Source organism: Populus alba, chromosome 5 (assembly GCF_005239225.2).
Source record: "Populus alba chromosome 5, ASM523922v2, whole genome shotgun sequence".
In the NCBI taxonomy this organism is placed as follows: domain Eukaryota; kingdom Viridiplantae; phylum Streptophyta; class Magnoliopsida; order Malpighiales; family Salicaceae; genus Populus; species Populus alba.
In genome coordinates, this window is record NC_133288.1 from 15,398,036 (window position 1) to 15,425,253 (window position 27,218).

At 34.2% G+C, this 27,218-nt stretch overlaps 1 protein-coding gene and 1 non-coding gene across 2 annotated transcripts; both read right to left on the reverse strand.

Moving 5' to 3' along the window:
* Nucleotides 1-19,821: 19,821 nt before the first annotated feature.
* LOC118030434 (uncharacterized) lies at nucleotides 19,822-22,622 on the reverse strand. The gene is made up of 5 exons (XM_035034544.2): nucleotides 22,174-22,622; nucleotides 22,025-22,098; nucleotides 21,124-21,259; nucleotides 20,713-20,997; nucleotides 19,822-20,375 (listed from the first exon to the last, which is right to left on the reverse strand). Exons 1-5 carry the CDS (start codon nucleotides 22,297-22,299, stop codon nucleotides 20,112-20,114), a joined length of 885 nt encoding a protein of 294 aa, XP_034890435.1. The 5' UTR covers nucleotides 22,300-22,622; the 3' UTR covers nucleotides 19,822-20,111.
* A 1,980-nt stretch (nucleotides 22,623-24,602) lies between these two features.
* On the reverse strand, nucleotides 24,603-24,675 carry TRNAK-CUU (transfer RNA lysine (anticodon CUU)). Its single transcript has one exon. It is a non-coding gene; the product is annotated as a tRNA-Lys (tRNA).
* Between the last annotated feature and the right edge of the window lie 2,543 nt (nucleotides 24,676-27,218).

Below are 27,218 nucleotides of genomic sequence, written 5' to 3' on the forward strand. Positions count from 1 at the left end.
AACAATTTGAGTTAATCTGCCAAACTCATAACCCGGGTCATGAGACAGAAATAACATCAAAGAAAGCAAACTAAAAAATTGACCAGAGTCAACCTAACCTAACCTTTTAAACCCACAACCTGAGTCATGAGACTGAGATAACCCCATATAAAAGCAAATCAAAACAAATTAAGAAACTCAATTCTCAATCAACTCATTATTGAATGATGAAATTAAAAAAAAAGAAAAGAATTCAATAAAATAACCTAGGTTATAAAATTGATATAACCTTAAAGAAAACAAACTCAAATAAATCATGAAATATAATTATCAATTAACCCTATATGAATGGTGAAATTAGAAGGAAAAAAAGACAATTAAAAGAAGAAGAAAAAACACCCAAGTCAACTAGGTTATCCAGTCGAACTAATAACTTAGGTCATAAGACATTAATAATTATATAAATACCAAACTAAATTAAATTACGAAATCTAATTTCTAATAAATAAAATACTGAAGAACTAAATAAGAAAACATAGATTAAAAAAATTAAAAAAAAAAAAGATGAAGAAAAACAAAACACTATTTGTGAGGTTCACCATTTTTAGTTTCTGTTAATTGATTCATGTGCAATTTGTCAGTACATGGAATTTCCCTAAATGCCGCAGTAGATGCAATATTTAGTCTCATTTAAGGGTTCTATTTCTAATTGAAAACTTGGATATCAAGATCTCCCACTGACCATTGTTTTTTTCACAGGCTCCCATTTTCCTTGCTGGTGCTTCGAAAAGCTGTGAAAGATCCTTCCTGAAGTTACGAGAGTTTCGTATGCATTCATGCTTTTATGGATGGGATTGTGGTCCTCTGGAGCAGCTGATGTTGTGGCTTCAAACATTAACCTCAGTGCACATTTGTGGGCAAGTTTTGCTCTTGTTTCCATCTTCTGTTACTGCATGGGATTAGAAACTGGAAATTGTTTTGTATTCTGACTCTTATGGACCACAAGATTTACTAACTTGGCAATGCGAATGAAAATATTCTTAGATAGGTACGCTAACTCGGCTTCTCCGCCGCTTAATGGCTCTGTGTTTTGGTCTGTCGGAATGAAAGCTAATGCTACAATGCCACCAAAGTATCATACAATCACAAACGCCTCCATTTACAAGATGCGGAGCTATATATGTTTGAGCAAGGCTGGATGGAATGCCAAGACGTTCATGGAAGATGATGATAAGGGTTCGATCGTATTGGCCTGTGAGTTTCAGGCAGGTTGGTGAGGTAGTTAGGGGTAACTCAGGTTTAGAGCTGGCTCAAAGTCCGATTATGGATATGAAGCAAGGGCATTGCTACCAAGAACATATTCATCAGCACCTGATCTTACTTTGAAGCTCTGAATTCCATTACCTTTTTTAATATTGTTTCCCTCTTCGACATGCATACTACTTATAACAGTCTTCACCTTGTACAGTGACATATGCATCGCCAATAGCTTTGAGCTTTCTGATTTTCATTAGAGCTTCGCTTTCTATCTATTTCTTCTTGTATTATTATAGTACTAACTAGGGGTGTTCACGGTCCGGTTCGGTTCGGTTTAGACCCAAAAAACCAACCGAACCGAATTACAGTATTCTTGTTAAAAATTAACCGAACCGGACCAGAAACCGGTTCAAACCGAACCCGTCCGGTCCGGTTAAATCCGGTTTTTTGAGGGAAAAACCGGGAAAAATCCGGTTTAGTTGGTTTTTTTTGCCCACCTTAGAGTTTTTTTTTTTTTTACCCTAATGACAACAGTAAATCTTGACCAAGAGAGCACCACACGTTACAAAGAAATGAAAGCGAGCACCTCTGGGCATCTATGGTTAGTAACTGACAGCCTCAGCAAATGTTCGAAGTTTTTTGCAGCATGTTCAGCATTTGGAAGGACGCTTCCAGATGCCACTCAAGATTGGTCACCACATTTATTTCTTGACCAAGAACCAGTGTGTTTGGTCCCCATTCCATCATTACAAGGAAACCAGATGAAGCACAACAGTAAATGAGCAAATCCCACAACCAAACTCACCGAATCGGTTCCCATTATAAATCCCACTCCGATAAAGGCAGCTTGGTTGATTTATGCAAAATTATTTCACCAACGGAGAAAAACTTGGTTGCCATTTCTCAGGTGGAGTTGAAGGTTCGTTCTTCTTGCCATGAAAACAAATGAAGAAGAACTGAAGGGGAAAAGGAAATGGTTAGAAACAAATGAAGGGGGCAAGGGGTAAGGGGCAAGAGGCAGAGAGGATGAAAACTAAAGGGGAAAAGGAAGAAGAACTGGTCTGGTGTGGGCGGCGGCTTCAAAAGTAAATTGTAATGTTATTTAGGTTTACTGTACTATTTATACTATTTTGTTTTTAACTTTATTTTGAGTGGACCGGTTCGGTTCACCGGTTTTAGTGGCGAAATCGAACCGAACCGGAAAGATTTCTGGTTTTAGCAATCGGTTTAATCGGTTTTTCATCTCGGTTCGGTTTTTCCGATTAATTTTCCATCTGTTTTCTTGGTTTTTTCGGTTATGCGGTTTTTTTGAACACCCCTAGTACTAACTACGTTGTTGAGCTATTTAATTATCTTGACATAGAAACATAATTAAGGTCACTTCAATTGAGGAAATCCGTAGATGTTAACATAAGTATTTTTAATTTCCATAAATGCTCAAGAAGGTCCAACTTAAGTTGTGAATGAGTTCCTCTATCTCTAATACGAATATATATATATCTTTGAATGGATTTAAACAATATAGATGTACGCTCATAAAAGATGATATAATTAGAATTTGATCATTTGATTTATAGTTAAAGTTAAATCTATCAACATCTCGCTCATCTTCAATGATTATATTATTAATGTGTTTGGTTTGAAGATGTGATATATATATTTTTTAAGATAACATCTTTTAAGCACAAATCATACTTTCAAAAACTAAAAAAAATATGATTTTTATTATAAAAAAACACAAACTACCTCCCATTCAAACACAAACGTTTTATAATACACACTTTTAATGGTTTTTTTCCTTGTGAAGATGGAATTATATTTACAAAATTAAGATGACCATGTTGGATATATACCATCAATAAGATAATATCTCATTGTATGGTTATAAGTACCATTTAATTAATGAATAATTAACACATATGCCACGTCTTTTTGCTAGTTCAAAAAAGATACAAGAGCATTCTAGCTAGAACCACTACAAGATTTCACAGTTTTACCGACGGAAATATTCCGTCGGTGTGTGATAGAACTTTCATCGGTAAAGTATTTACCGACGGAATACTCCCGTCGGAATACCTATTGTCGGTGATTCCACATTCCGTCGCTATATCGGTCGGAAATACAAAAAAAACTTTTACCGATGGACCGTGCGCGCCAAAAAAAAAAGTTTCCCGCTTGGAATATACCGACAGAATATTTTCCGTCGGTGTTATAAAAATACCGACGGACTAACTCCGTCGGCAAAAGTGTCGGTGATATTTTATACCGACCGAATATTGCCGTTGGTAAATACGTCGGTAAATGTATACCGACGGATTTGTTCTGTCGGTGATGGTCGGTGACGGTGGCAGACACTATCCAATGCCAACGGAGTTTTTCCGTCGGTAAATCCCTGTGTAATTGTTTTTTTTTTTAGTTTTTTTTTAATTATTTTGAAAAAATAATATAAATTAATGGTAATACAAACCAATTATGCAAATAAAATTTATATTAAGCAACAAAAACTCAAAGTGAGATAATATTCATTACAAAATGAATGTGTTTCAAAAAAACATTAAACAAAATTTTAAATGTAAATAATGTTTATTAAAAATTAATATAAAGGTGGAGGAGGAGGAGGAGGAGGATGGGGGTTAGGCGGCCAAAAAGGATTAGGCGCACATGTTCCACCTTGTGTCATGTTCATGACCATTTGCCGAAGCTCTTCATAGGCCGCTCTTTGTTGTTCAGACTCTGCTCTGTGTTGTTCGTTTGCCAATCTTTGCTCTTCTTTGAGTTATGTGTATGCCTCTAATAGGTGGTCGCACCTTTGCTGCAAAGCCACAAACTCCTTAGATTGGGAGCTCAATACAGATTGGGAGCTCCCAGCGGTTGAAGCAGTACCGGTCAACCGCAAGTTGGCCGCGGTAGTGTTGGAGAGCCCGTAAACCCGATTTTTATCGGGTCCACCTGACGATCCAGCCTCCATCCACAAATCCGGATCGAATTTCGGATGGGTCGATGGATCGTCCTTGTATCTCTCCCTCAACCGATTATTATAGGTCTCTTGAAAAAAAAAATCATCATATTCAATTCAATAAACATAATAATAACTTACACAATAAAATGGTTGAACAAACATATCACAAAATGTTGAGCACGGTTGTCAACGAACTGTTGCGTCCCCTTTTGGCGGTCATGACTTCGCACGTGCGTCTCCACAAACAGCTCCATAGGGCTCGGCTCACGTCTAAGAGACGTAGCCTATAATGAAAAAAATGTATTAACAACAAATTAATTGAACGATATATTTCATTTAAATTAATCTTACCATCCGTTTCGCATGTGCAGAAAATGGAACGGAGCCGCCGGTGTGCGTTGTCACCGAGCCATGAATTGGCCGATTCCGGTTGCCAGCACCGGACTGTGAGCGTCGAGTGAACCGCTCAGACGTCACGTGCTGAAGATAGTGCGGCCATATATCTTCCGGGATGTATATTGGTTTGAAATCCCTCCAAACCGCAACATCGTTCCAGCCTTGGAACCCCTTATCCCTCGCTGTTTTTTTTGCTTTTTTCTAGGTGTCATACCAAAAATCACGCAACCTAATTCACGCACAAAAAACTTACATTTCAAAACATAAATAATTATGTAAAAAAAAGTCATATTGTTTTCGATGTTACCTAATTGCTGCGTGATTTTCCCACACCCTCCTCACAACAGTGTCATGTTCATCGTCCCAGTAGAATCGATGTTGTATATAAAAAAATAATTTTTTAAAATGTTAATAATTTATTTACAATTATAACTAGAATTTATTAGAAATAAGCTGAAAATTATATATTAACACGAATCTCAAATCTACGAAACCATGCATTGATTTGAGGCATCCATTCAGGATGTCTGGATATTTGACTCCATTGAAACAATGGAATCTCCATCGACGCTTTAAACGCCGATGATATTACTCGGGCGGCCTCAATGTTTGTGAACCTGAAAAGAAATGAAATTAATTTGTGATTACTTCATAAATTATGTTTTAAATTTGTTTTTTTTTATATATAAAAAAAAACTAAAACCTTAACAAACTTACATTGAAAGATCGTCCTTCCACTGTGCCTCGTACTGGCGGGTAAATTGATTCCGCTTCGAAGGCACGCCGCTTCTATGATGTGAAACATCGCTGGAAGAGGTAGCATCGGTTGACGGCGCAGGTGGTGTAGGTGCCTCTTCTTGAGAGGCACCTAAGGAAACATTATCATCGCTGCTGGACGAACTTGATTCGACTGGACGTGAACGACCAGCTCTGGTTTTCATTTTGCACATCTAAACAATTTTATATTAATAATTGTATAATAAAATTCAAAAGTTAAAAAAAAAATCGGCAGCACCTCCCCTATACTGGATACTACCCAAATCCACAAACCTGCAAATATTAACAATAGCCACAACCAATTGAACCAATCTATACTAATTATTCCAACATATTCAACTATTAATCCTAAGATAAATTCAACGTTAACAATTACAATTCACAAATTAATCAATAATTATATTCAAAACAATAAAAAATACGACAAAAAATAAATTCAATAAATTCAACAAATTAATCATTACAATTCAACATTAACAATTATAATTCAACAAATTAATCAATAATTATATTCAAAACAATAAAAAATATGACAAAAAATAAATTCAATAAATTCAACAAATTATAATTCAACAAATTAATCATTACAATTCAACATTAACAATTATAATTCAACAAATTAATCAATAATTATATTCAAAACAATAAAAAATATGACAAAAAATAAATTCAATAAATTCAACAAATTATACTTCAACAAATAAATCATTATAATTCAACATTAACAATTATAATTCAACAAATTAATCATTATAATTATGACAACAAAACAATAAAAAATATTCAAAAAATTCAAAAAAAAAAAACCTACATCAATAAAAGGAACGAAATATATATACCTTAATAATGTGATAAATTCAAAACTTTATCTACATTACCAAAAAAAACACCAAAACAACAAAATAACAAAAATAAAAACAGCTAAAAATAAATTAAAAGTAAATAAATTAAATTGGAAATCGATAATTATTCCAACAAACGCAATTATTAATTCTAAGGTAAATTCAACATTAACAATATTAATTCAATAAATTAATCAATAATTATATAGGCAATACAACAATAAATTATATTCAATAAATTAAAAAAAAATATAGACTAACAATTAAATTAAAAAATATTCAACAAATTCAAAAAATTCAAAAAAAATTCAAATATTCAACTTTAACTAATTCTAAGTTAAATTAACTAATAACAATTCTAACAACACAACAACAAAAAATATTCAAAAAATTCAAAAAAAAAACCTACATCAAGAAAAGGAATGAAATATACATACCTTAATAATGTGTCAAATTCAAAACTTTATCTACATTGCAACAAAAAACACCAAAACAACAAAAATAAAATAAAATAAAATAAAATAAAATAAAATAGAAAAAAAACACATACCTTTTAATATGATGAAGATTTACAACACCAAATCTTGCTAGAGATTAAAGGTGAAAGTGTTTAAGGATTGAGGGGGAAAAATGAAAAATCTGAGGTGAAAAATGGAGAAGCGAAGCGGCGGGGAGAAGAAGAAAAAATGAGGCGAAGCGGCGGGGGCTGGAACTTATAGGGCAGTTTTACCGACGGACTCACCGACGGAATTAATATCCGTCGGTAAAAGGTAAAAAATTCCGTCGGTAACAGGTCAAAAATCCGTCGGTATTTTTTGAATTTCGCCCCGAATTTTTAAAAGCCCTCCATATTTTTCGCAGTCTGTCGGTGATTCCGTCGGTAATATGACAAGTTCAGAGGCACATTAATTCACACACTTTGGAAATCGCGCGGTCCATCGGTATTTCTGTCGGTAATATGTGTGACCGACAAATTACCGACGGACCTATTCCGTCGGTATTAGCGTCGACAAATCTGTCGGTGAATCCGTCGGTCATTGTGGTATTTTGTTGTAAATATTTTCGAACTCTCTGTGAGATACCGACGGACTATAATCCGTCGGTATTCCCGTCGCTGATTGTGGCATTTTGTTGTAAATATTTTCGAACTCTCTGTGAGATACCGACGGACTAGAATCCGTCGGTATACCAGTCGCTGATTGTTGCATTTTGTTGTAAATATTTTCGAACTCTCTGTGAGATACTGACGGACTATAATCCGTCGGTGTATGTGTCGGTGAAGCCGTCGGTAATGTCGTCGGTGTTGGTGGCATTTCGCGTAATTAATTTCGAACTCTCTATGAGATACCGTCGGATCACTATCCGTCGGTATGGACGTCGGTAAGATTGCATGATGCAAGAAAGGTTGTCTTTGTATTGCCTGTTTACCTTCCTGCAGAAACTTAACTGATAAATTGTCCATCACATAAACACAATAACCACATTGCTTAAACAGTAAATATTTTGTTTTACAAAATACATCATCTATAATCTAAATTACATGAGATAAATGTTTTTACATAGGGCTTCATTTTCATAATTAGTCGGAATTTTCTTCTTCTTCCTCATCAGTTGAATTGTCATCATCTTCATCGCAATCTTCAATATGGATATCATCTTCTTCATCGACATTTGCTTCTCCGCTAGAGCTGAGAACAACATTCAACTCCTCTCCGTCAATATCAACAAGACTATCATCGAGAACTCGAAAATTTGAATTTTCTTCCAATTCAATCGAAGGAGCAACTCGATATGGTTCAACCAACTCACGAACTTGAAAGACTTTATCTCGCACACTTGTGTCTTCGTTCTCATCTTGAACAACCTCAACACGACCCCGTGGTTTCGTTTTTAAAACGGAAAACCAATCAACTCTTGAACGATTCTTTCTAAATGAAGGGGTGTATGTGTAATAAACTTGTTGACATTGCTTTGCGAAAACAAAGACATCGTTTATGTTGCGGAGTCTAGCTTTTGAGTTGATTTCGACCAGACCATGGTGCGGATCAACTCTGATTCCTCTGTCCGTCGTGTCATACCAATAGCATTTGAATAAAAACACTTTATTCTGCTCGCTATGATATTGCAGTTCGACGACCTCTTCTAATCTACCATAGTAGTCAACTTCTAACTGGCTACTTGTGGATCCCTTAACATAAACACCGCAGTTGTATGTCTTTCTTCCTTGCCTGTATTCTTCAGTATGGAAAACATATCCATTGACAAAATACCCGTTGTAGCACCTAACTTTTCTTTCAGGGTCGAGGCTTAGTGAAGACAATGACTTGGGCGCACTCCTTCCCATTTGATAAACTTTGTAAATATATGTAATTAAATGTACATCAATACACGGTAAATGAATGAGAATCTCGTAATGACATGCATACGTTAGAATGAGTTTGTGATAGTGCTTACATGTGTTCTGAACTATGTGGCAAATTGTTCATCTTGTAATTGAAAGATCTAGGATTCGGTCAGCTGCGAGTTATTAGAGAGCGAATATTGTCGATGTTACCTGCAAGTGATAATGAGTGTATGATAGTACAATATAATTAACAGTATATTACTGACAAAGTTTAATTAGTATTACACATATATAGACTTACTGAATAAATGGTCTCAGCTCATCACAGTTAAATAGAACATAGTTGTGTGCTTGTTTGAATTCTATTTCCGACAAATATCTTCCTCTTACGGCATTTTTAGGTGTGGGTCGTCCAGTATTGGAGAATATTGACAAGTTCCCACTAGAAGGCACTTCACCGCCATCGTCATGCCGTGGAACGCGATTGATTCTTGTTCTCAGATGAGGCTCGAAATAGTACGAGATAAATGTTGATATCTCTTCAACAATATAGGCCTCAGATATGGAAGCCTCAACATGCGCCTTGCTCTTAACCTTTTTTTTTAGATTAAACAAGTACCTGCATTGAAGTACAATTCAAGTATTTTCAAAAAAGAAAAACATAGAAAATACTTTAAGATATGAATTCCATTGCAACTGTAATATCTCACCGTTTAAATGGGTACATCCATCTATACTGGACCGGTCCTCCAGCTTTTGCCTCGAACGGTAGATGTATAGGGAGATGCTCCATTGAGTCAAAAAATGAAGGAGCGAATATCATCTCAAGTTTGCATAGTGTCTCGATGATATTCGTTTGAAGCATCTCAATGTGCTCAACATTCATCTTGCTGGAGCATATATCTCTGAAGAAATGACTGATCTCCGTTAGTGCATCCCATATTCCCTTTGGCAACAAATCATGAAAAGCTAATGGGATGAGTGTTTGCATAAACACGTGGCAGTCATGGCTCTTCATTCCATACAATCTGCAGTCCTCTATGTTAACAAGCCTTGATATGTTCGATGCATGTCCATCCGGGAAACGCAGACTCTTAAGCCATTTTTAGACTAGCAGTTGTGCGTTTTTCTCTAACACGAAGGTTGCCCTTGGTTTTGCAACCCGTGACTCGTCATAAACCAACTCTATATTTTTATGGTTACAGTATAAAGCTATATCCAATCTAGCCTTCATGTTGTCCTTTGTCTTCCCCTTCACATCCATGACGGTGTTGAAAATATTCTCAAACACGTTCTTTTCGATGTGCATGACGTCAAGGTTATGGCGGAGAAGATTAGTCTTCCAATACGGAAGCTCCCAAAAGATACTTAGCTTTACCCAATTATGGGTCAAACCAAAACCAGGAAACTTTTGCTTACCTGATTGAAGGCCAAACATAATGTCACCGTACTCTGATACAACATGATGCAATTATTCACCAGAAAGACGCGGGGATGCAACATTTTTTTCAACTCTACCAACAAAGAAATCTTTTCTGTTCTTTTTGAACCTGTGATTAAGTGGCAAGAAGCGACGGTGACAGTTAAAAAAAGAAGCTTTACCTCTGTTTGCTAGCGTGAATGCCTTGTTGTTTTCCATGCAGTATGGACATGCGAGTTTCCCATGCGTGCTCCAACCAGAAAGCATTCCATAAGCTGGAAAATCACTGATAGTCCACATCAAAGCCGCCCTCATAAGGAAATTTTGTTTCCTCGATATATCATAAGTCAGAGATCCGGAGGACCACAACTGCGCCAGCTCATCTATCAACGGTCGAAGACAAACATCTATATTCCGCCCCGGGCTGCTTGGACAGGGTATGACAGTAGATAGAAACATGAACTCCGGCCTCATACACATTCCCGGTGGCAAGTTATAAACTGTGAGAATGACCGGCCAACAAGAACAGGGAGCAGCAAATGACCCAAATGGGTTGAACCCTTCTGTACACAACCCAAGTCGAACATTCCTTGATTCAGTAGAAAAGTCAGGATGAACACTGTTAAAGCGTTTCCACGCTTCGCCGTCAGAAGGATGCACCATCACACCATCAACGGCATCGTGTGTTTGGTGCCATGTCATGTGCTCAGCAGTCCTTGGTGACATAAATAACCTCTACAGTCTAGGTGTGATCGGGAAATATCTAAGTTTTTTATATGCCACTAGAGTTTTCCCCCTGCCAGTTCTAGGTTTGTAACGGGAATGCCCGCATGTCATGCACTCGGTCATCTCAGCATTTTCAAGGTAGTATAACATGCAGAAGTTAAGGCACATGTAAATTTTCTGGTATCCTAAACCGAGGGGTTTCATCATGGACTTCGCAGCATAAAAGTTCTCTTTGAGCCTGTTCCCTTCAGGTAAAATGCTTCTTGCCCAATCAATAATTTTGTCATACCCGGCCTCACTCAACCCGTGATCTGACTTGATGGTGAACACCTGTGCCACAGCCGATAATTTACTGTGGTTTGTGCAGCCATCCCATAATGGTTCGTCAAAATCTTTCAACAAATCAAAAAACCTAGCTGCCTCTGCATTAGGTTCTTCTTCTACGATTGGACATTGATTGACATTATCTTGATTCATTCTCATTGCATCCATAACCATGTTTCTGTAAGGATTAGTGTTGTCATTTGTCACTTCATGCACGTTGCTAGCAATAGAAGTTGACCCAACCACCGTTTCTCCCATTCTCATATTACTAACAAATACCTCTCCATGTGCATACCAACACTCGTAATCCTCCACAAACCCTTTGTGTAAAAGATGCATCATTACAACATCTGGATGCAGATACTTTTTATTTTGACACTTCCTGCATGGACACCTAATACCGCCTCCAATAAAATTTCTGGGAATAGATGTTGCGAAATTAATAAAACCCTGAACCCCGTTACAATAATCCATCCTCCGCAATCCTTGGGGTGAATCTAGATACATCCATGAACGATCATCCATGACTTCTATCGAACCTCTATAAAAAGGACCCATTAAGCAAGCTCTTAATTATTTCAAAACATAACATGTAATTCGGTAATTCTACAAATTAAGTTTTAACAATTTTCAAACAAATACAATCTTACAAAATCTAAAACGAACCATAACAAGTATAAAATTATACATTCATATACTACAAGTTTGTTTGAGAAATAACAATAAAACATGTACATCTACTAAAAAAAATACATATACTAAAAAACAATAAAATTGACAAATAAATGTTAAAATTTTGAAAGATAGAATTACTTACAAAAAATGATAAAATCCATCGGTAAATCAGAACACGGATACTGTGACCACAAAACTTCAAGAAATACAACTTGTTGTGCTGAGATGAGGAAGATTTTTGTTTTGGGGCGAGGGGGGCTGGTTATTTTGCAGATGGGGAGGGTTAGGATTAGGAAGAAGAAGGAGAAATGGGGGAGGAGAGTGACAGCAGAGTGGCCATATATTCACTTTTACCGACGGACTTACCGACGGTTTTGATTCCGTCGGTGAAACCGTCTGTACTTCTGACAGGCAATCGACACATCACCGCATGGACCTGCTATTCAAATCTCTCGGTGATTTAGTCGATATTTTTAACGGTGCACCGGTCACGTCACCGGTACGGATCTGGCATTTCAAATCCGTCGGTGATTCCGTCAGAAAAATCACCCGTCAAAACCTCTACGCCACCTACCCGCCCTTTTTTCATTAATTCTGAATTTTCTGTCGGTAATTCGGTCGGTAATTACCGAGGGACCTAATTACCGATGAATATTGTCTGTCGGTGATTTCAGCCGAAAAATACCGACAGAAAAAATTCTGTCGGTATGTCCGTTGGTATTTAGCGAATTTCTGGTGGTGAACATTGATGCCATTTGTGAGATCCTAGTAATTCAAAGAAAGCAAGTTATATCCAAAGATCATATAACGCTACGACCTCTATAATAATTGTTGGTTCGTAAACATGACCTGCATACATAGCATGAGCATGCAGTTAGACAATTTTTCCATTTCGAAAGCATACAATCGATACTTCCCAACATCTGCAGATATTTCATTTGCAAAGATCCTCATTGCAACCAGGGGCGGGAGGGGGGGAAGCAGGGGCCCGGGCCCCTCTAAAATATTTCGCCCCTGTATAATATATATAGAAAACTTCTGCTAACCTCTTCTATATATATATATAGGTAATCAAGTGTGGATGAGATATTTTATTCTATAAAAGTAAGTGTTTTTACTGTAATTAAGTGCGATTTTTCAATTTAATTTTTTTAAAAATTAATTTACGTATCCTAATATAAATCCTGTAAATATAAATTCATTACTTTGCACAATAAATTTTGCAGCCAACCAAACAAAAATATAAATATAAATTATAAGTAAAAGTTTTCAATGAAAAAATTGAAGTAGAGCCATCAATTAATTTATTTTTCATTAAACAAAACAAGGTAACTTAAATTTAAAATCTATTTTTATTTTATTTTGAGATGTTTGTTAATAATTTGATGAGGTTTTTTATATATAATTCTATCATTTTTGCTTTATATTTTTCTTAGATCTGCTAATTTTATCAATTGTTTTTTGAATTCTTGTTATAGTGTTTTTTTTAATTAATTAGATATATTTCATTGGTTTGTTTTGATTATACTTTGATTTTTTTTTATGTTTTGTTTTTAGCAGAATCACCAAAATTATCAATTTTTTCTCACGATATATGTTTTGATTTTAGGTTGAACCATGAACAAAATAATAAGAATTTGATTTTAAAAAAAAAAATATTGATAACTCGCAGCCTAGTGAACCAACTCCAATGTATAATGTTAAAGTTATGATTGAGCAACTCCAATGCGCCTCAGTTTACAAAGAACCCGCGTTAATTAGTGAGAATAGTTCTTTGTTATTTTTTGCTTTATTTCAAAGTTTATCAAACATAAATAATGCTTCGTTTTAGCTAATGTTTCTTATATACTTTGTATGTTTATATTTTGATAGATATAAAGACCAACATTAAAGTAATGAATATATTATGAAGATGAAATTAACTTCGTTGCTTTGACTCAATTTGGTATTTCTTCAAACATTTTACTTCATACAAAGATCATTATATGTTTATAGTAAGTTATTTGAATAAAACTAAATTATACAGGTTTTTTTTACAAACTCATGTACAATAAAGTAAAATAAATATGATATTTTATTATATTAATTATGGCCCCTCCTAACAAATAATTCTAGCTCCGCCCCTGATTGCAACTACTATCTTTTGAAGGGAATATTATAATCCAAAATACCCTCAAGCATCCTTTCTTTAGACGAAGTATGAATCATATACTTCCACTGCATATTTAATACGTAAAAAAGTTGACGATTGATCATAAGGGTTTTAGAAAACAGTGATGTTCAAGCATCTTATGATCTTAAAGTCTCTCACGAGGAATGGAAGAACCGCGTCGGTGTGATGATCATTGATGATGAGGGCATTGAATACACAGTTGCTCAAATCTTTCCCAATACTCGGAAAGTGTCTCTCTATGAGATTGTCGAATCCCACATATTTCTTTTCTTATGTTGGCAACTCGAGATGCTGGGAAATACTTCTCAAGGAAGATCTTTTTCATGCCATTCCAAGTTCCAATTGAACCTGGGAGAATGAAGAAAAGCCATGCTTTTGCTGCCCCTTTTAAAGAGAAAGGGAAAGCTTTCAACTTAACCTGTTCTTCGTCAACTCCATTCGGTTTTATGGCAACACAAACCATATGGAACTCCTTGAGATGAGTATGAGGATCTTCTCCTGCAAGACCATTAAATGTTGGTAGCAAATGTATAAAACCAGATTTGAGCTCAAAGTTTACACTATTATCGATGTTTATGCACAATGGCTGATTTTCCACGTTAGGAGCAGCAAGCTCCTTGAGTGTTTGTTGTCGTGCATTAGCCATGGTGTTGAGGCGAGCTTCCTTTCATAACCTACGTAAAGTTTTTTCTATTTCGAGATCTAACTGCACTTGACTTTGATTAGTAGAATGGGTTACTGGCATAAAGCATCAAGAAAACTCAAAAGAAACCAACCACGCAAGAGATCGAAAACAATGCAAATTGTACGAAAATCTTACGTTAGAAAACTAAAACTGCCTCAAAACCCTAGAAAACAGCGGAATTTGGCCTTGAACTAAAACTGCAAATTGTCCTGTGTAGAACGTCGTTTACCTTCAAGAAACAAAAGGCCGAAACCTAATTCCACCAAAAAATCTGTTTTGAACAGTACCGTTGCCGCAAGTGAACAGTACCGCCGCAAGCAAAAATTCTGTTTTTTTTTTTTTTTTCAGAAATATAAATAACAATCACAGCAACTAAAAATAACAGTAAAAGCACAAGAATCAACTAAAATTACTTCCCCGGCAACGGCGCCAAAATTTTGTTGCGATGTCGCGGTCGCACAAATTAATTACCCTAGCTTCAAACACAACACATAAGATAGTATAGAGCAAGCAAGGGATCGATCCCACGAGGAAGATTTAGTTCAGATTTTTATGCTATATGTTATGCAGTTTGGGGGGATTTGGATGTTATCTAGGCTAAAGCAAAAGAAAACAGAAAACTATCAAAGGAAATTTAATAAAATCAGAAAATTATCAAGAGAACAAACCTTGGTCACAATCACACATCCACCTATAGAAATCAGAACTGATCCTTGAAACGAAATTCCAGTTTATATTCTGAATTTTTATCTTTTCTTAACGTTGGTTAATTAACGGATCCGCCGTATAACTAACCCTAACCAACAAATAATCACAGTGTCCGCACTAATGATTTAATCCAATGGCAGCCTTAAGATCTAGATAAATTCATTATCTTAACAACTAAGTTGTCTGCTTATGTTGCTTTGATCGAATGTTCTCCCTAAGATTAATAACATAGATCCGCTACAATTATTAAACTCAGTTGCTTCACAAGTTCATATACCACAACTCCGGTCTTGATATCAAACTTAGCAATAAATTGTCTATAATAATAACTTAGAGTCCGCTCTAGCAATTAAAATAAACAATCATAGGAAAAATAAGCATAGGAGAACAAACATATTCATCATATAAACTGAAAAGAAAAGGTAAAATAGATCTCACAGTTCTTGAAATCCGAAGGTTTCCGTGTCCTTACAACCAAGAAAATGAGTTTAGCCTTGCATGTTTGTTGAACAACTAACCAAAAAGATAGAAGAATGCATGATTTAGGGTTTCTTAGAGTAGGGGGCGTTTTTCTCCTCTTGGGTGGCTGCCCCCCTTCTCTTCTCTTATTCTTTTTATATGCTAGGAAATCCTAATCTCTATTTTACAAAATAGTCCTCCCTTAAGTAGACAATTTACATTTAAGTAGTTCAATAACTATTTTCCTAAAAAAGGAGAAATAGCTTTGCATGAAATCTTCAAGCTTTGACTTAGAGGAGCTACATTGCTGAAATAAAAACTTGGATGTCGGTTTAGATGCTTCGGAACGTAATTTGAACTCGTTTCTTCACGAAACCTGTTTGCTGGCAGAATTCAGTTGTCATCTTTGAAAAATCATATCTCCCTCATATGACATCTTGTTTGGCTGAAATTTGGAGCGCTTATAGGCCTTTGAGTTAGGAATCCAAAACAATTGAGTTTGCATCAATTGGACTTTTGTAGCTCTAGATATTCAAGTCGGAATGACCGAAGGTCAACATTGGCAGATTGCGAGATTTGACTTTGAAAGCTGCGATTTCCATGCTCTTTCTTATTTTATTGTCTTGCCTTAGATATCCAGAAAGGTATGGATGTTAGATTTTTAATGCCACTGGAATCACTTCATTTCGACCTTTAGAGCTCACATTCTGCACAAAACATCGACTGAACGTCAAATCTACCAATTACCTTCAATTTACTCCTTTTTGCATCTTTCATCCAAAAGTGCCTTCAAAACATAAAACAAAGAATATCAAGGCATTTTATATATAAAATATAGGCAAAACACTAGTTAAATATGGGTGAAACTATCGAATAATATGGTTGCATCAATCATCCCTCGATAGCTTGTTGCTCTTCTTCTTTAATTATAGCTGCTACAAATAATTTAAAATTATCATCAAAATTACTATCATATAAAAAAGCATTTTAAGTAAGAAACTGTTAGAAGCTAGCCATAAACATAGATTGATTGAACAAAATCTTTTTTAAAAAAATGTAGTTGAGATGGAGGATGTGAGAGAAATGATGAATGCAAAAATGAGGGTTCAAGTGCTGTTTTTTATAAGAGAAAATATAGTTGTTAAGAATACAAATGTTGAAACATAGTCATTGTGGTATTTGAATTTTAAAAATAATAATTATTAATTGATTCAAAAAATTTTAAGAAAAATCATGACTCTTTATTTTAAAAAGTATAAATGTGATATTATTTTTTTAGCTAGCTAACTAAAATGACTTTTTATCTGTTTTAGCTAAAATGCAGAGAGCATGGATGTGGATGTTGTATAAAGTTAGAGGAAGAGAGAATTGGAGCTACTGACTGATTTTGGCTGCAAGGAGCATAGCATAGATCAATGCTACTCTTAATCGGTAAAAATATGAATTTGGTAATGATATCAACTAAGGTATGCAAGGAGCAAGCCTCATTTCTCTATTTGCCTTGCTACTTTTCTTTTCTTTCTTTTTTTTTTTTTACTGTAGATATCCGATTAGTTTATATATATCAATTAATTTTTTAAAATTATAAATTTTTAATGATTTTTAAAATTTATAATACTTAAATTAATAATTTTTAAAAATTAAATTTAAAATCTAATTAATTAAACTATTGTAATATATCTCGGTACTTCTTGTTATTTTGGTTTTGTGATGCGGTGTTTTGTCAGTCCTGTCATTTGCGCATCTCCTGGTTTTTAAGAACTTGACATGTGGTCAATTAATAAAATATTTGTCTTTTAAAGAGTCCTTAATAATGTAGCACTCCTTCCTCATCCATGAATTACCTATTTCAAATCGAGTAATATTAGAGCTAGTCCAATTTAATTGCGTAAATAGTTATTTTTAAAATAATTTTTCTTTAAAAATATATTAAAATGATATAAAAATATAAAAAAAATTAAAAAATTTTAATTTTTTTAAATACAATTGAAAGAAAGAGTAAAAACAACAACTTGAAAAAAGCTTTATACAGTCGGATGCTCATTAATTTAAGTGGAGAAGGAGAAAACAACTGAACAATAAAAACGAATGGTAAGATAATAACTCGTGATTATTTAATTATTAAAAATTTAATATCATGTCAAAGAATAATGTTAATCCAATAGTTTAAATTATTAAATAAAATTTCAGAATATAATTTATATTATTCTCTAATACTATCCGCTATGCAATCTAACCACAAAAAGCTTCAGACCACCTCGTTTTCATATTCAAAAATCAACTAAAAAGAATAACTTTTTCATCCATGCATACCAAGTTGTCTTGTACCCTAAGCAAACAAGGATGGGAGATAACAGGAAGGTAATCCAGCCATCCCCAAGTTACAAAGCTCTGGAAACAAGAATCCCCAGGTTCGTACGTACTATGTGTCGACGTATATTACAAGCTATCTAGAGAACCAGGCAGCAAGAGGAAGAAAAAACAACGCATGCTCTATCTGCATCATCAAACTACTGGAATTAGATAACTTTCCACTTGCGCTTTCAGAATCATGGAGGCCATCCAGTCCCAAAGAGCCCAAGTTGTGAGCTTCTCGACAGAATAGCAGTTGCCAATTGTGACTGACGTTCAACATCTAACAGTCCTAAGAAGCTTGTCGAGGACCTCAACCTTTTAGAAGCTTGAATGCTTATATATAGATATATAGAGTTTTTATAGAGTTTTGGGTTTCTCCAAAACATATATATCTACTTGGAATTCTTCAAGATCAATTTATCATTCACTCTCATTCCTTTTAAATCATGTTAGTATTTTATATTAAAGAGCTTATGTTGGAGAATAAATTCCAATAAATTTTTAATCATAGAAGTAAGTAAATCACCCTTTTAATTTGTTCTCAAATACATCAATTAAAAATGTTTTTTTTTTTAAAAAAAAAAAACATTATTATATACTTTGTATTATGTGACTGTCCATTTTCACCCAAGTCAATTGATTTTCAGGACATTTCTTTTTCATCGATTCACTAAACTTGAAGCATAAGATATCCAACACCCTAAGCTATGAGCTATGGTATAGTTAGTTATCATAGTTTCAATAATAAGTTTGTTGAGTTAACTTGAATTAAATTTATAATAATTTTAATTTATTTTTTAAATAAAACAACATTATTTGAATATAAATTAAAAAAAAAATCATTAAAATTAATTAACCTTATATCTTGTCACGCCTATATTTGATCAAGTATTTGATCAAGTAAATTTTTAAACCCGTTAAAAATAAAACTCAAATTAGGCTCAAGGAGAATAGAATGAGTTTAATAGCTATGAAAATGATTAAATTCTCTATAACCCAATAATAATTTTTCCTAAGTTGCTTCGTAATACTTAGTTATCATAGTTTCAATAATAAATTTGTTGAGTTAATTTAAATTAATTTTATTTTGTTTTTTAAAATAAAATAACATTGTTTGGATATAACAGCTCCACATGTTAAATAAAATAACATTTTTTAAATAATTTTTCCTAAGTTGCTTCGTAATACTTGAAGGTTGTTTTCAATAACAGCTCCACAAGCCAATCCCAAAAACAAAGACTTTCCTCCCATTGGATAAAGGAGACATTGCGGGGTACCAACCTCTCCGTATAGGTGTTTTCTTTATATATTTTGCAAGCTTGTTTATTCCTCCTCTTATGCTTATTAAACATGACATAGCAACTTTACAGGTTAAGTTTTACTTCAAACCGGTTTGAAAGTTGACATAATAACTTGGTTTGAAAGGTTTCTACTTTTATTTTTATTTTTTTGTTAAAACCCAGTCAAATTTAAATCCGAGTCACAAGTCACATACCGATGTTGGGCTTTAAAACAGTGGACTGAAGTGCAGAGCGCAAACACGACAATCTGGGCACTACAAAACTACGATTACAGTATTCTACACAATCCCTTCATGGATTTCTTGTCCTCTGGACTGGTCTTGAAGGTCGGGAGAATGATAAGAAAGGACAAACACCAACAGCTACAGATTTTAAGGTTCAACAAACACCGAACAATCTTCTGCTGAGCTATAATGGCGCTCGGTGGGGACAAGAAGGTAGTTCATCAGAATGAATCACAGACAATTAACAATGGCAAATATAATCCTAAGTACAAAATGAAATCTGGTCAACAGCCCAAGTACTTCACTAAAACAAGCACTGAAAAAACACGAGTATGGACACACAAACCAATTAGCAGACAGTCCACAACACTGTTTAGCGTGTTAAGACCTAAAATATAATTCCCAAAACCCACAATGCAAGGTCAAAATAATATTGGAACACATTCCCACTAGCAATAAACACAACCAGACACTGCGTGATAAAATAACGGGGTTAGACCTAATAAATTAAACCAGGGCAATGCTGCTCTCGCCGCCAGGGGGCTTGCGTACGCCACCTAGGAAGTCTCGAGACTCTACCTTCCCATCAGCAAATATATCATTGCCGCTCATCTCTCGCAATTTTGCCACACTTAGAGGTTTCTCTGCAGATGATGGAGGAGCATCACCTTTGAATATGTCATTTCCAGAAAGTTCATTGAATTTCTGATTATGAATTTTCTTTGCTGTCTTCACTACTGATTCCTCGCTAGGCTGCTGACCTCCAACAGGCTAAAAAATTCCAGCAAAACACATAACCAGTAAGGCTTTAATTCAAACCTACAGAGCAGGTCAGTCCTGCTGCAAGGAAATTATATACTTCCTCTGGTAAACAAAGTCCATTTATTTAAACAGTCATCCTAAGCTTAGGCGGATATAACCTAAAAATTTAGAACAATAAATCTTTGGCCTGCATGTATGACAACCATTACCATGTCCCCCAACCAATTCATTTGGTCGATTAAATTCCCTTGCAAAGCAAGAGAGGAAAAGGGATTGGGAGAAACCAGAACACTTTGCTTATGCATCCACACGAACTCAAATTATAAAGATTGATAGAAGCACTTACATTATGCGGAGACGGTTCACCCAATTGGATGCTTTCTTGCAAAGCCAAAGCACGCACAGTTGTCGGTCGTGGTAAAATTTCAGGAGGGGGTGCAAAGATGTCATGTCCACTGAGCTCTTTGGACTTGGCATCGGAGATCTGCTTCTTCAGCTTGGCATCGGATTCACTTTCTAAGGTTCCACTTAACTCCCGTTGTTTTGCTACCTCGGGCAGAGTAGTAGGTTTTTTGGGAGAAACACTATCATCCTCTGCAAATGAAATGTGACTGATTCCAGCAATTGCTTGCTGGCAGTTCCCGAAATCAAAATACAGAAACACAAGTCATCATATCATTTAGCGAAATTATTTAATGTGGGCAAAGAGTGGTGCGTAAGCTAGAAGAAAATTAACCAAGAACAATGTAATAGGTACCTGGTACATTCGCAATCCTGTTTTGCTGTTAGGAATGGGGTTGGCACTGCCAGATTCTGTGGTATCATCTTCTCCATTGGCTGCAAAAATGCCACTGCCAGTCATCTCCTTCATTTTATACCCAGAACAAGGTTTCCTGAAAATTCCAAAGTCAACCAATTCAAAGACCTCACATGGAAAACTCAAAACAATGAACAACAACAAGGTGCAGAATGCTGTACATCATTGCAGTTTTTTTAGTATCAGAAAACAGAGATTTTGACACCCCCACGGCCATCAAAGACTCCATCACTTAATTTTCTACGGAGAAAACAATATTGAAAGTGGTTGTTTCAATATTTTGAAATAAACCTAAAAAACTAGAATTGTTAAAAGCAATATCAATGACTTTAAAAAAACTCGGTAGAGATTATTATACTACTTCAATGAGAATATTGGCAAAGAGTAACATAAAATTAGAGAGGATTATAAGTCAAAAAGAACAAATATTAGAAATAAGATGTGTGAAACAAAATTTTTGACACGGACCTTATGAGTAAACATTTTTTAAGCTCTGTGAAATCTGATGGAAATGTATGTTTCAACAGATCTAAGGACAACGAGATGGATTAATCACACACAAAATGGTTCAAATTCAACAGACAGTAACTAGAATTATATATATCGCACAAAATGGTTCAAATTGAACAGAAAGTGACTAGAATTATATATCAGACCCCCATTGTGCGAAAAATAATAATAATGACAACTCTTCCAATTTTAGACAAAAAAAAATCTTTTCTTTCTCCGTTTCTTATCAAAGCCAAATTTAGAAAGTTTATAATGGAAATAAAGATGAATTATTAAGATCCATGAAAAGTAACGGGACAGAAAAAACAAACAGAAGGCAGGCAGATCTCACCGTTTATTTAAGCTCTCGAACTCCTCCTCGGTAACTTGGCCTCCAAACACCACTTTACTGATCCCATCTGAAGGCTATAAATCAATCACCAAAAAATTTAATCAACTAACAAGTTAAGAATTTAAAAAAGAAAGAAAAAAGGGAGCGACCTGGTGGGACCGAGTAGGGCGAGGAGCGGAGCCAACGGAGGAAGAATCAGGTGGCGGAGTCTCGGACCACGTGAGCAGATCTGCAGTGGAAGTGTGTGGTTTCCTAACCGGAGTGCTCCTCTCCATTATTTAAAGAAAAAAAAAAAGGTAAATAAGAATGGTTGAACTAGAAAGAGCAGCTGTTCGCTTGCCTTTTCAGACAGTATGAAAGTGTATAAGAGGAGAGTGTCTCCCCTTGGTTTTCCTGTGCGTTTCAGGGAGAGAAAATGGATAGATCTGAGGGAAATGACTACGATGTCCTTGATGCTGGTGACCTGATCTCTACTCTAGAATTTTCTGTTTTTATGGTTGGCTTAGCTTTCTGAGAGAAGGGGATTTTAAGAGAGAGAGAGAGAGCAAGCGGGCAGAGAGTAGTGTAGTAGCTACTCTTTCTTTCTTCCTCTGTTTTAAAAGCAAAGAGAAAAAAAAAAAAAATAGAGTTAAAAATGAGGCTTGGATGCACAGCTGTTGTTGGGTTTTTTTTTATTATTATTACTATTTAATTCTTTCTCCAGTGCTAAATTTGAATTTCGTACCGCCCTGGGATTTTTCTTTCCTCCGCTTAGCATGAGCGCTTTCCGTTACGACCAGATGACGGTTTTGAGACGGTGACTGAGATTATTTTCCATTTTCCAAACTGCGTTCACATGCCATTATTTACGTTAGAATTGTCATTACATTTTATGTGGATGATATATACGTTGACTCATAAAATTATCTTAAACTTTTTTCTCCAACATGAATATTATGAATTTTTTTTCCAGATATATATAATTATAAAAACATAATATTTCTCTTTGAAGTTTGATCGATCTTTGTATATATTCCTCTTTTCGAGATGAATAAAGGAAATGCCACCCAACTGTTAACTGATATATAATTTTTTTTTTTTTTTTATGTAGAATAATATTGCTTCCTCTTTCTATTAAAGAAATGAATCGTTTCCGCTACTCCACCACCCATGTGAGCAACCAGAAGGGGTGACCTTGAGATGCCCATTCAACACTTGACACCACATCATTCCGAGGGTCGTGTGCCAAAGCATCAGCTTTCACGTGAGGTGGAAAAGGCGGCCCGCCAATTGCCTGCATAGATCACCTTACATTACATTTACTATCACTAATTACAAACAATTTGGAAAATAAACTCCGTTTAAGGCGTTCATTGTTGAAAAGGAAATTAAAGAAAAAGGCTAAAATATGTAGTAAAAATCATTATATATATATATATATATACATGTTTAATATGAATTGTAACTGTGAAATGATAATTTTATCATTGAGAAAAACTCTTAAATTACAACTGTTGTTTTAGAGGTAAAATAGTTTTTTTTTTTGTTCATTTGTCATTTTGAGAATTATTCACGGGTGTCTTTATTTTTTTTTATTATGTTTTTGCACGGTAAAATGATTTTATTATTTTTAAAAGCAAAAAAAAAAATAGACAACAGTTGTTATTTTGTAACCCTAAAATAATAGACAACAGTTGTTATTTTGTAACCCTAAAAAACAACACTTATTTGTAACCCTAAAATACCATAAAATCAGCCCAAACTAAAAGAAAACTAATTTAAAAAAAAAAAAACAGTCCCAAGTTTGCATCTATTTTCTTAACAACACAAAAGTTTCAAACAATTTTAATAGACAAGCTTATTGATACTGATATTAATTTTTTTTTTGTTAGGATATGGACAAATGAATATTTTCTTACCCTTCTCTTTTTTTTTCGGTAACTTTCTCACCCCTCCCTCAATACAAGGACCAAAATGTAAACAAACTAAAATTTAGGACCTAAACAAAAAATATCAAATAATAGAGACCAAATATGTAAAAATTTTAAACTTCAAGGACTAAACTATAGTTTTCCATGCCTCTTGATCAGTGAAAACGAAATGTATGGTTTTCTTCTTAATTCTGGTTTATTTTTTTCCCTGGGTACAAATTAAACTTTGTTTTTATAAAATTGATGGTTAATTAACAGAGAAAATACTTTGAGAGACCTCGCATATACAATAGAATGAAAATAAAAGCGAATTAGGACACATAAATGGATGAAACTATCAAGTGTAAAATAAAATAATGAAATAACAAGGAAATAAAATTTAAGAATAAAAAAAAGAATCATTGTAAGACGAACAATAATGTACAAAGATAAAACCCAGTGTTTTAGTGTGTTTGCTTAACTTTAATTTAGTTTAGTTCATCCTTTGCCTAACAATTGCTGCTGCATGGAGAAACAAGTACAATAATACTGAGCTAACTAATTTCAGTAGCAAAATGGTCAGGTCTCGTTCATAATGAACAGTTCCCACCCCTTACCAAGAAAGAAAAAAAATGGTCTTTTATTATGGGAATACCAAGAAAACCAAAGCTCGAAAACAATATAGCTATCGCCCACCGTGGGGCTCGAACCCACGACCACAAGGTTAAGAGCCTTGCGCTCTACCAACTGAGCTAGACGGGCTTCTTGTTGACCCGATGCTATTTAACATATATATACATATATACAGACAAAACATCAACGATTCAATTTTTGTCCCCGGACTTTCGACAACGTTCCGTTTCTTTTCCCTCTTGTTTTAACTTCCCGGATTTTACCCTTATGACTGGCTCGAAGTTCCAATAAAATTTGATAGCCTCGACAAATAAATGGCCCACTTTTACCTTTTTGTAATATTCTTTTTTTAAAAAAAAAAACCATTAACAAAAAAATTACGAAAATTCCAATTCTTCACAAAACCTATAATTCATAAAAATTGAAAACCCATGATTTTGAGAATCACCGCCATCATTAAAACATATCCCATCATGCAAACCGGTTATACAATAAGATCTTAATCTATCCTCTTTCCTTCCTCCTCCCTTCTCTTATTTTGATTTCCTCCTATAGTTTTCATTTCTCCTAGTACTTATCACAAACACCATACACACCAATTTATAGGTCAAAATCATCACTGCCATCGAATTATTAGTTGCTTGGAGTTAGATTTTAGTTTTGAGATTTTGTTGTTGATAGAGATTGGTTTTTTAATGTGACAAAATAAATGTTAGACTTTTAGTTTCCGTTGTGTACATCTAAGTTAATGAGTTTTTTTTTTTTTTAAATAACAAACTAGATAGAAAGTTCACGCTTTATTATGGGTTGCGTTAAGTTTTTTTCTAATATAACAAAAAATATTTAAGTGATAATAGTTATTTTAAAATACCAAGAAAAATTTGAGATTCGAGTTATTGATTCGAATGAATTAAATAAACTCGGTTAACTTAATAATATTATTTAAAAAACACTAAAAAAATAACAATGACTAATAAAAAAAATAAACTATTACCAATATTATGAAAATATACCCTCTAAATATTCTTAAAATATCTCAATAGTCTTATTTGATAACAAAACAAAAACTAACTAAGAACGAGATAACTTAGTAAAGAGGAAAAAAAAATCTAAATCTAAATTACCAAGAAATCAAACGTTGAAGGATAAATTGAAAAAAAAAATCAATTTTAAAAGAGAACAAAAAACCTGACTCAAGTAAGCATGCGAAATTTGCGGCCCTATTTGAGGTCAGGATAAATTTGTACAAAAAAAAAAAGAATAAAACAATGACAAAAAAATATATATATAAAAAGTCTAAGTCAATTTGGGTTAACTCGACTAATTCGTGAACCCTATATGAGACCAGTATAAACCTATAAAAAGAAAGCAACAAAAATCACAAAGTTGAAGGCCCAATAACCTAATGTTGAATGATGAAAATTAAAAAAATAAAATAAAAACCTAAAAAATACTGAAATCAAATTAGGTTAATCTTTAAAACCCATAACTTGGGTCATGAGACCGGCTTATCCCATAACAGGTAAACCCGAAAAAATCATGAAGAGAAATGTCATTCATTAAAAAAAAACTAAATAGCGATAAAAAAAAATAAGGATAAAATTGGATACAAAAAATAAATGAAATAAAATATCAAGAGATGAAATTTTAAAAAAAAATCAATTTCAAAAAGCATTTAAAACAAAACAATATATGAATCAAAAGAATAATGATTAAGATTAATACAAATACAAACTAATATGACACATTTTATTTTTAAAAGGGCTAATGTGAAATCTGAGGCAAAAAGAGAGAATAGGAAAGAAAAGAGAAAAAAGTTCATCGGAGCCCATCTATTGCTCCTCCGAGAACACACATCTGACCATCGATAAAATGATGGCACATCACTTCCAACGCCATCATCAAAGATGGCATTTGACTAGTGGAAGGAGTTGCATGTGTTATCCAAAAAGTATGGACCTCTTCTACTTGTTGGTAGGAATGAGCAAAAAAATCAAAAATCGATCAAATCGAGAAAACTGGAAAAAAATAATAGAAAAAACCAAATCGTGAAAAAAACTCGATTAAATCGATTACAATTTTTAAAAAACTGATTGATTTGGTTTGGTTTTATAAACCTAAAACCGAAAAAACTGAACAAAACCCAAACCGAAAAAACCAAGTCAAACAAAAAAAACCAAGCCAAACCTGAAAAAACCACGCCAAACCAGAACCGTTCAGTTGAACCGGTTTTGGTTAAAAAAACCGGTTTGGTTACTTTTTTTGATAAAAACTGAACCAAACTGAAAATAATCATCCCTACTTGTTGGCAAATCCTATACATGCACCATTCACTTTTAATTATTTAATTATATTTATATTTGTTAAAAACCTGAACTACCTCTCATTATAACTAAAAGCCCATTAGAAAAATACAAAAATTCCCCTAGACATCAGTTTTATTTTATTTTTCTTTAAAATGCGATTTAGTCATTACATTGTGCAATCAAAGTGTAAAAGACCTAAAATATCCTAGAACTTTTTTTTTAAGGGTATTTTAATTCATTTCATTATTTATAGAAATATCAAAAGACTAGTTTAACTCCGATCAATATAATAATGATAAATAAACCTTGTGAAAAATATCATTTTGACCAATGACCAATTCATCATTCTTTGTTGTGAAGGGAAAC